The sequence below is a fragment of the Bos mutus genome, chromosome 20 (genome assembly GCF_027580195.1).
Source record: "Bos mutus isolate GX-2022 chromosome 20, NWIPB_WYAK_1.1, whole genome shotgun sequence".
In the NCBI taxonomy this organism is placed as follows: Eukaryota; Metazoa; Chordata; class Mammalia; order Artiodactyla; family Bovidae; genus Bos; species Bos mutus.
Genome location: NC_091636.1, coordinates 15003863 through 15017625, shown reverse-complemented (window position 1 = coordinate 15017625; position 13763 = coordinate 15003863). Strand labels below are relative to the sequence as shown.

The window sequence follows — 13763 nt, the reverse complement described above, 5'->3', positions numbered from 1 at the left end:
TTAATGACTGATTTTACCATTTTTGTATTTAGGGCAACAGAGAAGTTTGATGATTGTAAAGCAAAACGTGACACCCCCACCTCATGCACTGTTGATTATCCTCCTGTGTATTTTGTCAACATTGAAGTCTGGGTAGAAGCAGAGAACGCCCTTGGGAAGGTTACCTCAGATCATATCAATTTTGATCCTATAGATAAAGGTATTTATAAACCTAAATTTGAGAATTTATTAGAATATACAGTGTCTTATAAATTAGTTTTGAGTTCAATATATAAATAATAAGCTTTTATTTTCTTAGTGACTTCTACAAACTAACTTTATCAACATTAAAAATACTTTGGGAAAAGAAAAATATCCATAATCCAACCACACTGACAGCTGTTTTTACTTTTAATATTATCTCTGATATCTATTCAGATATCAAACATCTTACAGCATTATAGTCATAGTGTATATGCTTCATTTTTATACTTTTTATAAATTCCATATGTCATCACTATTTAACTTAATGTCTGAACCTGAAAATATTAACAAATGTAATAAATTGACAAGGAAAAGAACTAGAATTTCTTTAGGAACCTTTTCCTTCCATTATAGTAGTATGGTATAGCATTTTTTTAGACAAATTTGTTCATTTGGTGAGAATAAATGCATAGCATATTATGAAATAAAATATAAAGAGCATATTGGACTTTGTAAGAAGTTGTAAAAGTAAACCATGGTAAACATTAGGATCTTTTTTATTTTTCAGTGAAGCTCAATCCACCACATATTTTATCAGTCAACAGTTCAAAGGAACTGTCTAGTATTTTAAAATTGACATGGACTGATTCACGTTTTAAGAGTTTTATAACACTGAAATATGACATTCAATATAGGACCAAAGATGCCTCAACTTGGAACCAGGTAAATTGAAAGTTACTGTTTATTCAAGTAGTCTTTTCTTTAACCCACTAACCTAAAAGTCTCAGTCATTTTCTGAATGTCTTAAATTTCTGGTTATGTGAAGTAGTTTGCTTGACACTTCTAGAGCTGTATTTCAAGCAAGGACCAATAGGAAGACATCCAGACAGAGAATACAATTTTGCTCAGCACAGTAGATTTTAAGTAAAGTATGGAAGTGATGCAGAATGAGAGGGAATAGCATTTCTAGTGAGAGGTGAAAGGGCCACAGATAAGAGGAAGCAGATTAGGTAGAGGAGTAAGAATGAAGAGATTATATGGGTAAGGTAGAGCAGGCATTAACAAACTACATCTGCAGGCCAAATTCAGCCTGTCATCTGTTTTTGTAAATAAAGTTTTATTGGAACACAGCCACAAACATTTGTTTACATATTCTTTCTGATGATTTTTGTGCTACATAGAAAGAGTTGAATAACTGCAACAGAGACCATCTGGCCCACAGCCTAAAGTATTTACAGTCTAGCCCTTTGTAGAAAGTTTGCCAACCCATGAAATAGAGGGATTGTAAGATTGAAAAATAAAAGGACTGTATACCCAAAATTACAACAAACTGTGGAAAATTCTTAAAAGAAATGGGAATACCTTACCTGCCTCCTGAGAAGCCTATATGCAGGTCAAGAAGCAGCAGTTAGAACTGGACATGGAATAATGGACTGGTTCAAAATTGGGAAAGGACTACGTCAAGACTATATATTGTCACCCTGCTTATTTAACTTACATGCAGAGTACATCATTTGAGCTTCCCTGGTGGCTCAGATGGTAAAGAATCTGCTTGCAGTATGGCAGACTCAGGTTCAGTCCCTGGGTTGGGAAGATCCCTTGGAGAAGGGAATGGCAACCCACTCCATTATTCTTGCCTGGAGAATTCCATAGACAGAAGAGCCTGATAGGCTACAGTCCGTGGGGTCACAAAGCTGGACACGACTGGGCAACTAACACTTCACTTTTAACTTTCTTTCACATCATGTGAAATGCTGGACTGGATGTGTCACCAACTGAAATCAAGATTGCTGGGAGAAATAACAACCACCTCAGATATGCAGATAGAGGAACTTAAGAACCTGTTGATGAAGGTGAAAAAGAAGAGTGAACAAGCTGGCTTAAAACTCAGCATTCATAAACCTAAGATCATGGCATCTGGTCATGTCACTTCATGGCAAATAGACAGGGAAAAAATGGAAACAGTAGCAGATTTTATTTTCTTAGGCTCCAAAATCACTGTGGATGGTGACTGCAGCCATGAAATTAGAAGACACTTGCTCTTTGTAAGAAAAGCTATCACAAACCTAGACAGTATATTAAAAAGCAGACATCATTTTGCTAACAAAGGTCCATCTAGTCAAAGCTATAGTTTTTCCACTAGTCACATACAGATGTAAGAGTTGGACCATAAAAGAAGGCTGAGCACCAAAGTATTGATCCTTTCAAACTGTGGTGCTGGAGAAGACTCTTGAGAGTCCCTTGAACTGCAAGGAGATCAAACCAGTCAATCCTAAAGGAAATCAACCCTGAATATTCATTGGAAGGACTGATGCTGAAGCTGAAGCTCCAGTATTTTGGCCACCTTGATGTGAAGAGCCAACTCAACTGGAAAAGACCCTGATGCTAGGAAAGATTGAAAGCAGGAAGAGAAGGCGGTAACAGAGGATGAGATGATTGGATGGCATCATTGACTTAGTGGACATGAATTTGAGCAAACTTCGGGAGATAGTGAAGGACAGGGAAGCCTGGTATACTATAGCCCATGGGGTTGCAAAGAGTTGGATCCGACTTAGTGACTGAATACCACCACCACCACCCATCTTATAACAGATGATGTTATAAGCAGAAGAAATACTAGGAGCTTTTAATTTAAAAGGTTATCATCATAGCATTGAGATCTGCATACTACTCTCTGTTGTAACTCCATTTATCATTAATAGTATGCCTTTGCTTTGTTTCTCTGGTTGCAATAATGAGCTCCGAAGGGAATTGAGCTCCGAAGGGAATTGAGCCCGTGACCTTCCTGCTTCTGTCCTCCATTTCACATGGACTCAGAATACAATCAGAAAAAGCAACAAACTAAAGTGGATTAGCTTCATGTTGTACATGAGGATTGTACAGAGAAGATATATACCAGAAGTTCTTCAAAATTTTTTCAATATCATAGAATCTTAATTCACTTGTATAAAAAAGACTGACACATTTTGTATTCAATATTGAAATCTCAGAGTGGTAGAAGGAACCTGTTATTTATGTTTGAAGTGAAGTGAAGTTGCTCAGTTGTGTCCTACTCTTTGCGATCCCATGGACTGGGGCCTGCCAGGATCCTCTGTCCATGAAATTCTCCAGGCAAGAATACTGAAGTAGGTTGCCATTTCCTTCTCCAGGGGATCCTCCTGACCTAGGGATGGAACCTCGGTCTCCTGTATTGTAGGCAGATGCTTTACTGCCTGAGCCACCAGGGAAATCACTAAATCTGTGTTTAGTCTACTCTTTTTTTCTGAAAATCAAGTTTATCTACAAAGATAGCTTTTGTTTTTCATAATTGGGCTGAATATCTTCCTTTTGCCCATCTAGATTTATATTCTACCTTTCTTCACCTACTGTTTGTCTTGGGATGCAGACCTGTATGGATTTTATTTGTTGGTTGTGGAGGGGTCTTGGCAAGAGGGAGGAGAGAGAGAAGTGAGATCATATTTTTTGCGCTGCTTCCTCCCTAAAGCTTTCCTGTCTCAACCTAAAGTCACTATTTCTCTCAAGTTAACCCTTTGTGACCCTGTTCTTCCAGGTTCTGGTACCACCCCTCTTCCCTTTGATTCTAAAGGTGGTAACACCACTAAGCCCCAGAGTACTGCCTGTACTATCTAATAAGGTTTCCTACACTCTGCTCATATTTCCTTTATTAAACCCTCCTTGAATTAAATTTTAATTGGAATTTCTCTTTTTCCTGTTAAGACCATGAGTGTTATAGGAGCATAGAAGAAAGAAATAAAAAAAGGATGAGAAGATTAATAATACTTGTTTCCGTATTTCCCAAACCTATTAAGTTTTACTAATTTTGACTGCTTTTTTCACTTGAATTTATTTCTCTGCAGAGCTTGAGTCAAATTAGTCTTTTTTCATTAGTTATTAGGCTTGTTTCATATATTAGCTTCTAAATATTAGGCAACTTAGAAGATCTGTAATAAATACCTCTGGATTTTTTTGTTGGTCAATTTGCTTTGTTTTCAGGTTCCTCCTGAAGATACATCATCTACCCGATCTTCATTCACTGTTCAGGACCTTAAACCTTTTACAGAATATGTGTTTAGGATTCGTTGTATGAAGGAAGATGGTAAAGGATATTGGAGTGACTGGAGTGAAGAAGCAAGTGGTATCACGTATGAAGATAGTAAGTAAATAAATATATAAAGAAAAAAATTTTTGAATTTTGACTATAAATTTTATCTACTTTTAATAATATAGACTTCATTACATCTTTTGTGATCATTTTATTCAAACTGATATTTTATACTTTTTAAAGGACCTCAAGATATAAAATTTAATATACATTATTGATAGTACAAATCTATTTAATATAATTAAAGGAAATTGTGGAATGGTATCTTAGCTACAATGAGAAAACCATTAATAGTTGGTAAATCCAGAACATTTTATTAAAGGAGAGTAGTCTCGAAATATCTCTAACTAGAGGATCATATCCTGAGTCTTTAAAATCATATTACCTACCAAAATGTGCATTAGACCTTCACTATCAAAAAGATAGCTGTACTGTAGTTTTTATTCATTTTTTTATCAGTACTTAATAAGCCCCTGAAAAAGTATCATTGCATTTTAATCAGTTGGTTTATTTTCATTTTCCCTTTGTTTTTCATGATAATACAAGGCATATAGGTAGAATCCAAAAGGCATAAAAGGATATACAATATGAAGTAAGATTCCTTCCCCAAAGCATCTGATGTTACTAATTTCATCTATAACCATCAAGAAATAATCCTATGGAGGGGGGAAGACAAGATGGCAGAGGAGTAGTGGACACCTCCACAAATGTTTCAGGAATACATCTTCAGATTCAGAAGATCTTTTAGAACACCAGCTGAGAGCAGGCAGGAGTCCCTGATCCCTGGAAACGAATGTATAGATCCACACAAAACTTGGCAAGACCAAAGAAGGAAGTGAGAGAGAGGAGAGTAAAGCAGGCTGGACCTGTACTTGGAGGGTGAGGGAACTGAAGCAGGGGTCAGATCACCACATTTGGGGCATTGTTTGGGATGCAGGGAAGCATTTGAGGCTGTTAGAGAGTGCAGCAGTTGATCTGTGACAGTCTGAATGGAGTGAGAACCACACAGACGATCCTTGCCACATCCATATGTATCCCAGACAGGAGTGCAAGTCCTCTGGAATGCGTGGTGGCTGGGAGCTGAAATGTAGGGATTGGGGAGCAATCCCAGGGAGAGGTCTGCTGTTGATTGCAGATGGCCCCTGGGGATGTGAGGGAGGAGATTGCAGAGGGGATTGCCTTTGGAGGAAAGTCAGGTAGTCATGGAGGTAAGGTGACACTGCTGAGTCACATGCAGGGGATGGAGCCATCACTGTAGTGTCTCTGTCTCCACATGTCAGCTGAACAACAGAGAAAGAACCCAGAGAGGGTGGCCCTTTGAGTGCCTGACACACTAAGCAACAGAGAAGCACCCCAGCCAGCTTCCCTGGTGGCTCAGACAGTAAAGTATCTGCCTGGTATGCTGGAGACCCGGGTTCAATTCCTGGGTTGGGAAGATTGCCTGAAGAAGGGAATGACAAGCCCCTCCAGTATGCTTGCCTGGAGAATTCCATGGATAGAGGAACACAGTGGGCTACTGTCCATGGATTGCAGAGTCAGACATGATTGAGCGACTAACACTTTCACACTTCATCACCACCCTGGGGGGACCTCTGAGTGCCTTCTTTGCCAAGAAACAAGGAAAGGACCAGCCAGGGAGGCCCTTTGAGGCTACAGGCCGTGAGAGGTTAGAAAAAAACTCGTAATAGTGCCACAGCTCCTGCACCTGAGGCACCTGGCATCTCTGCGCACTTTGTGCCTCCAGGGTGAGAGGGTAACACGCAGGAAGGCTGGGGGTCTCCAGACGGAGGAAATAGGCTGCACGAGTCAGACATTTTTCCTCTCAAGTGGCAGGAGGAAACAAACTACAAGTGACAGGATTTTTTTCCCTTCTCTATACAAAATTATACATTTTGTGTATGTATATATATATACACATATATACATATATATATATATATATATATATATATATATATATATATATATATATATATATATATATATATATATATATGGCTTCCCTCACAGCTTAGTTGGTAGAGAATCTACCTGCAATGCAGGAGACTTGGGTTCGATTCCTGGGTTGGGAAGATCACCTGGAGAAGGAAATGGCAACGCAGTCCAGTATTGCCTGGAGAAGCCCATGGACAAAGGAGCCTGGCAGGCTAGTCAATGGGTTGCAAGAGTCGGAAATGACTGAGCGACTAAGCACGCATGCGCGCGCACACACACACACACACACACACCCGATAATGGCTCAACAAACCGGTATGTTTTACTCATACAATTGTTCTCCTAATCTATGTTAATGAGACTATGTATTTGTTTGGAAACCTGCGTTTCTTCAAGACTCGTGTCAATCATTTTAAGGCCCAGGATGACTCACCTTGTGCCAGTGTTATCTCAGAATGAATGTTGTGGGTGAGGGGTCTGGTGCCATTCTCTGAAGTTTTGAGACATTTCCTTTCTCTAATTAGTAGCCTGCTAGTAGGTATATATATAGAACTTCCTGCTAAAGACCAGCAAGGGAGCACTGTTTCTGCCCCCTTCTGATGTCTATGTCAGAAGTCTTCTCTTTTATACTTTAATAAAACTTTATTATACAAAAGCTCTGAGTGATCAAGCCTCGTTACTGGCCCTGGATTGAATTCCTCTCCTCTGGAGGCCAAGAATCCTTGCGTCTTTCATGGCTCAGCAACAACCTTTCAAGGGTCCTCACAATCCAAGCAACTGTGCTACCTGCACACTTGATCCCTACTGGGGCAGAGCTGCCAGAGGCTTGAAAAAACCGTAACATACCTCCTGTGTCCATGGCCACAGGCTCCCCTGTGCTGCCAAGGTCCCCATAATCCAAGTAGCCTCACCACCTCCATGCTTTATCCTCTCTGGGGCAGAGTGGCCAGAGGCTAGAAAAACCCTAAGAGCACTATATCTCCTGTACCTGTGACTACCAGCTCCCCTACGTTCCTGGCACTGCCAGGGTCCCCATAATCGAAGCACCTCTACACCCGGTCCTCACTGAGGCAGACCCAAGTCCTCCAAGGCAGCCTCAGGAGCAGACTCCTGTGGACGACTCATATTCAGAGGAGGGGATAAAACCACAGTTGAACTGTGGGGGCAGTGTGGCTAAGGAAGAGGATTGAAAACCTTTCACCTTTCCACCAGCTGTACAAGCTGCAGATTAAACCTACACAGTCAAGTAGGCAGACTCTGTGTGTACGGAATATATAAAAGGAGAATGAGAACTCCCACAAAAGAAAATGCCTCACTCTGGCAGCTGTGGACATTGGAGGCAAGAACATTCAGGAATAGGGCCAGATTATAGAGTCTGAGCTGTCCCCACAGCAGGTCCAGAGACCAGCCGGATATTGGAGGGCATCCTAGGGAGGCAGAGGTGATTCATAGTGAGGGAAAGGATGCTGACAGTTGAGATCAGAGAAAAACATTTATTATTATTCTGATTCATTCTGTAGTTGGTTCTGGATTTTTTTTTTCCCCTATTGCTGTGGTGGTCCATTTTATTAACTCTAAGCTTTGGAGAACTTTTTTTTTAATCACACTTTATATTTCCTTTATATACTTCTACGTCTGTGTTGTCTTTTTGCAGTTTTATGGGTTTTTTTCTTTTAAAAATTGTTTTGCTTGTTTATTTTTCTTATTGTTCTTTTCCTGGTATATTCTTTAATATATATAAACCTTTTTAAAAACATACTTCTATTTAACTTTGCTTTTCTATCTTTTGCCTTCCTTTTCTTTCACCCTGTTCATTAGTCTGTTTTGGTTTTCTTTTTTTGCTTTATTCCCCAGTTGGCAGTCTGCTTCGTCTTGTTTTCTGATTTGTGTTTTGTTTTTAATTGGTCGATACCATTTTTGCTTTCCTTTGTTCACCACCAGGTCACTCTCTTATATTTTCTTTTCTTTAGACTGTTCTGCGTGTGCGTGTGTGCACGCACCTTTGTCTTTGACATTTGTCTGATTTTGTATTTACTGTTTGGGATTCATTTTTTGTTTCTTGTTTTGTTTTCTGTTTTGTGTGTGTGTTGTGAAAGTGAAAGTCACTCAGTCATGTCCGACTCCGTGTGACCCCATGAAACTGTAGCCTGCCAGACTCTTGTGTTCATAGGATTCTCCAGGAAAGAATACTGGAGTGGGTTGCCATGCTCTTCTCCAGGGGATCTTCCCGACCCAGGGATAGAACCTGGGTCTCCTACATTGAAGGCAAATTCTTTACCATCTGAGCCACCTGGGAAGCCCTGTGTTTGTTTCAGTCCTCTTTAATGCCATAATAAATGGCTTATGGAGTCTTGATTCCCTGGCCAGATATCAGGCCCTGAGCCTTTGGAGTGAGAGGGTTGCATCCAGGACCCTAGACTGCCAAAGAACTCCTGACCCCACGAAGTATTAATCCGTGAGAATTCCCATGAAGACTTCCACCTGTATCCAGGACCCAGCAGCACCCAGTACAGGATTCTTCACCCAAAGAACAAGCAAAACAAAAACAAACCCAGTCATCAGCAGACCAGCTTCCCACAGATACCCGAGAATACCACCTTACACAGCCCTGCCCATCAGAGGAAAAAAAATTCACCTCCTCCCCTCAGAAGGCAGGCACAAGTCCTTCCCAACATAAAGCATACCACTGGAACAACCTCACCCACAAAGGGCAGAAACCAAAAGGAAGAAGGAATACAACCCTAAAGGCTGGGAAAAGGAGACTCAAACACAGTTGTCATGACGGTATGGTACTGGCACAAAAACAGAAATACAGACTGATGAAAGAAGATAAAAAGCCTAGAGATAAACACACGCACCTATGGGCACCTTATCTTTGACAAAGGAGGCAAAGATGTACAATGGAGAAAAGATAGTCTCTTCAATAAGTGGTGCTGGGAAAACTAGACAACTACCTGAAAAAGAATGAAATTGGAACACTTCCTAACACCATACAGAAAAATAAACTCAGAATGAATTAAAGACCTAAATGTAAGACCAGAAACTATGAAACTCTTAGAGGAAAACATAGGCAAAACACTCTTTTAACATAAATCACAGCAAGATCCTCTATGACCTACTTCCTTAAATAATGGAAATAAAAACAAGTGGGACCTAATTAAAAGTTTTTGTACAGCAAAAGAAACTAAAAACACGGCGAAAAGGCAGCCCTCAGAATGGGGGAAAATAATAGCAAATGAAACAACTGACAAAGGATTAATCTCAAAAATAACCAAGCAGCTCATGCAACTCAATACCAGGAAAACAACCCAATCAGAAAGTGGGCAGAAGACCTAAGCAGACATTTCACCAAAGACGTACAGATGGCTGATAAATACATGCAAAGATGCTTAACATCACTCATTATTAGAGGAATGCAAGTCAAAATTTAAAATTACAATGAGAAGTCACCTCATACCAGTCAGAATCGCCATCATCAAAAAAATCTACAAACAGTAAATGCTGGAGAGGGTGTGGAGAAAAGGGAACCCTCTTGCACTGTTGATGGGAATGCAAATTGATACAGCCCACTATGGAGGACAATATGGGGATTCCTTTAAAAACTAGGAATAAAACTACCGTATGACCCAACAATCCCATTACTGGCATATACCCTGAGAAGACTATTACTGAAAAAGACACATGTACCCCAGTGTCATTGCAGCATGATTTACAGTAGCAAGGACATGGAAGCAACCTAGATGTCCATCGATGAATGGATAAAGAAGCTGTGGTACATGTATGCAATGGAATATTACTCGGCCATAAAAAGGAACACATTTGAGTCCGTTCTAATGAGGTGAATGAACCTAGAGCCTATTATACAGAATGAAATAAGTCAGAAAGAGAAAAATGTTGTATATTAACACATACATATGGAGTCTAGAAAGATGGTACTGATGAATCTATCTGCAGGGCAGCAATGGAGATGCAGACATAAGAGAACAGACTTGTGGCCACCAGGGAGAAGGAGAGGGCTGGACGAATGGAGAGAGTAGCATGGAAATATATATGCTACCATGTAGAAAACAGATCACCAGTGGGGATTGGCTGAATGACTTAGGGAGTTTAAACCAGTGCTCTGTGACAATCCAGAGGAGTGGGATGGGGTGGGAGGTGGGAGCAAGGTACCAGAGGGAAAGGACGTGTGTACTTACAGCTGATTTATACAGATTGATACATGGCAGAAACCAACACAATATTATAAAGCAGTTAGCCTTTAATTGAAATAATCCTATGGAATACAGATTTTTTTCTAAACATTTTCTTGTCAAGGTCACCCTCTTGAGGTGTCAGTGGCAGCGGCTATGACTTTGAAACCTTCCCTATCTCCTAAATCCCTTCACTTCCACAGAGCTCTGCCAAAGGTTTCATGAAAGTTACGTGAATTGAGAATGTCAAAGGCAGAAAATTAAAGTACCATTCTCCACCACAAATTTTCTCTTATTCTGAAAAATGCCAAGAAAGAAAGTAATCTACTTTTGCTGGTTTGGGAGTCAGATACCTTTGTCTTGGCTAGGTATTTTGAAACTGGTATTCTTGAAGAGTTTAAAAGTACGTTGATCAGTTTGGGGGAGTTCCTAAACTACTTTAAGATGTAGACAAAATATTGGGGTTCCTACTTGTGTGCATTTTCTGAAGAGATGGGACATAACCTTTGTCAAATCAAAAGAGATTTCCTGGTGTCCAAAAAGCTATGAACAGTTGGATTATGCATTTCTTCAAATTAGTGAAAGAAGCAAGAGTTTTTTTTTAACATCTGATATTAAAAAACATCACAGTTTTTTGACCATTTCTAGCCTCTAAAATTTCCTGTATAGCTTTGTGTTCTTTATTCTTCTGGGATACTGCACTGTACTCATGTATGTATCTGTTCAAAGCCCCTGTACCAGCAGCTTTTCCCCCAGCCTTCCTGGTGTGCCTTTCCTCTTTGTTTTGTCCAACTGTAGTTAACTTCTTCATGGTCAGCACAACACTGCTTATATTTTACTCAGATTGTTTTTTATTCTATTTAATGCCATATTTTGCGATTATAAAATTTTTGAATTTTTAAAACCTAATTAGCAATCAGATTTGATGTTTTGTAAAGTGCTTTTTCACATGGTTGGTGATTATTACAACAATTCTGTGAATTTATTTATATTATATTCCATTACATTGACTCCCACTATAAGGTAATATACTTAATACTATGCTTACTCCATTTATTTTGTCTTATATCCTTAAATATATTCATTTAGGGATCGTACACATGTATTTAAATATATTTCAGTTGGACTTTTAGCAATAAGAAAGTGATGCATCTTTGGTTATTGCTTAGGATGTATTTGTACCTTCACAGTTTTAAGATTACTAAAGAATTGCAATATAATCTAAATTGTCAAGCTATCACCCTGATTAAAGGTGTGAAGTCCAAGACATATGCTGAGGTGGGAAAACGCTGGTGTAAAGAAAGAAATAAAGACACCATATCATTGAAGGGCAAGAATATTAAAAATAAAGTAAGAGAATAATTTCTAGGATTTTAGCTTATCTTGTTATAATAGAAACTTTTATTTTAAAAATTTTATATCATTTCTTTAGGACCATCCAAGGCACCAAATTTCTGGTATAAGATAGAGCCGTCTCATGCTCACGGCACTAGATCTATACAACTCAAATGGAAGGTAAGAAAAAAATATTGACTGTATCCTTTTATCTCATATAAATATATTTTATATGGTATCATGGATGGGGCTTAATTTTTGGTATCAAATAGTATTTGATAACTTTAATAAAAATGCAAAGCTTTATGTATACTAAAAAAAAAAGGTTCATAAACTGCCAGTGATACCTCATAGATATTTCAGCATCATTCTGTGAAAGTTCTATAAGGGGCCTGTGTTTTATCGAACTTTCCTCAGTGCCTCATAAAAAATAATTAACATTTGGGGTAGTCAGAATGTATGCTGGTAATAGGAAATAAAGTTGTTGTGCACTCCATAAATGGTCATGAGTGGATCATGCTAAAATAAGGTAGAAAGAAAAATATTCAGACTTAAAATAGTTTAGGCCAGCATACCATCAGTGAAGAATTGTATCAAGAACTAATAGCTAACAGAATGGTGCTACTTTCCCTCTTCGCTGAAGCCATGCTTTTACTCTTCATTCGATGTGAAGTAGTTTCCCTTTAGTAGTGAGTTCAAAGTAAGGTTGCCAGCCCCTTGCAATTAAATATTCAGAGATTTGACATAATAGAATTGTGAACATGAAGAAAAACATTACCTTTATTCAAGATTTATGAAATACGTTTTAAAAGTAAATTGTTTTATTACAGACATTGCCTCCTTTTGAAGCTAATGGAAAAATTTTGGATTATGAAGTGACTCTCACAAAGTGGAAATCACATTCACAAAATTACACAGTTAAAGACACAAAACTGACAGTAAACCTCACAAATGATCGCTACGTAGCAACTCTGACAGCAAGAAATCTTGTTGGCAAATCAGACGCGTCTGTTTTAACTATCCCTGCCTGGGATTTTCAAGGTTTGTCCCTAAGATGGAGCCTCACTTACGAATGGTAAAGGGTAGTTAGGTATGGACAGGACTCCTGTAAAAACATCAGTATCCTAAGACTATGTTCTCAGTATCTACGGTGGTTAAATTTTTAGAAATCAATCAGCAGCCAAACTGTTCCATCATTTTGTGGTTCACTTAAACTTTGCACTAAGCTACTTAGTTCGTTTAAGCATTTTATGATTGTCTTTTTAAAAAAATATATTTTTTAGGTTTGAGGAACCTATTATATACATTTAACTTAAATATATTGTTTTTCTGTAACTTTATCTGGAGCTTTCAAAGAAGAAGAAAATGCAACTTATATACACAAAATACTTGCAGAATTTTGGGAAAGGAATTAACGTTTGAAAATAAATTGACTTTATAAATTAGTGCTTTTATTCATGTAAATACAGTTTAATCTTATGTGCTACGAAAACGTGATAGCAAGATAGATCACATGGTTATAAAAATGAATGTAAAATGTTGGAACTTCAGAGTTTTAAATGTTCATTTTATCATATCAGTATTCATACTTTGTTTTTTTTAAAGCTACTCACCCCATAACTGATCTTAAAGCATTTCCCAAAGATAACGTGCTTTGGGTAGAATGGACTGCTCCAAACGAATCTGTAAACAGATACATACTTGAGTGGTGTGTGTTATCTGATAAATCGCCCTGTATCCCAGACTGGCAACAAGAAGATGGTACTGTACATCGCACCTATTTAAGAGGTATATCTTGCTAGAAACACTTAAGTCGATGTCTTCTCTAGTTCTTTAGAAAGATTTTTCTTGTACTTATTCTTTTCTGCTTTGTAGGCTTTGTGGTCCACTGAAAAGACTTCCAGTTTATCATTGTTACTTACTAGTTAACTCTTGTTTACTAGATTTGAGACTCTCAGCAAGTCACACTTATTAACCTCACTAAACTGCAGGGTCTGTCTATGGACTGCTACTGCTGC

At 38.6% G+C, this 13763-nt stretch overlaps 1 protein-coding gene across 3 annotated transcripts in view; it reads left to right on the top strand.

Moving 5' to 3' along the window:
* The window catches only part of IL6ST (interleukin 6 cytokine family signal transducer), a 61792-nt gene that overhangs the window by 30973 nt on the left and 17056 nt on the right, over positions 1 to 13763 (top strand). For all 3 annotated transcript variants that reach the window (XM_070357495.1, XM_070357493.1, XM_070357494.1), the window contains 6 exons: positions 33 to 199; positions 752 to 906; positions 4177 to 4336; positions 11843 to 11925; positions 12576 to 12786; positions 13351 to 13533. In XM_070357495.1, the coding sequence (XP_070213596.1) occupies positions 33 to 199; positions 752 to 906; positions 4177 to 4336; positions 11843 to 11925; positions 12576 to 12786; positions 13351 to 13533 (959 nt within the window). The remainder of the gene's footprint in view (positions 1 to 32; positions 200 to 751; positions 907 to 4176; positions 4337 to 11842; positions 11926 to 12575; positions 12787 to 13350; positions 13534 to 13763) is intronic.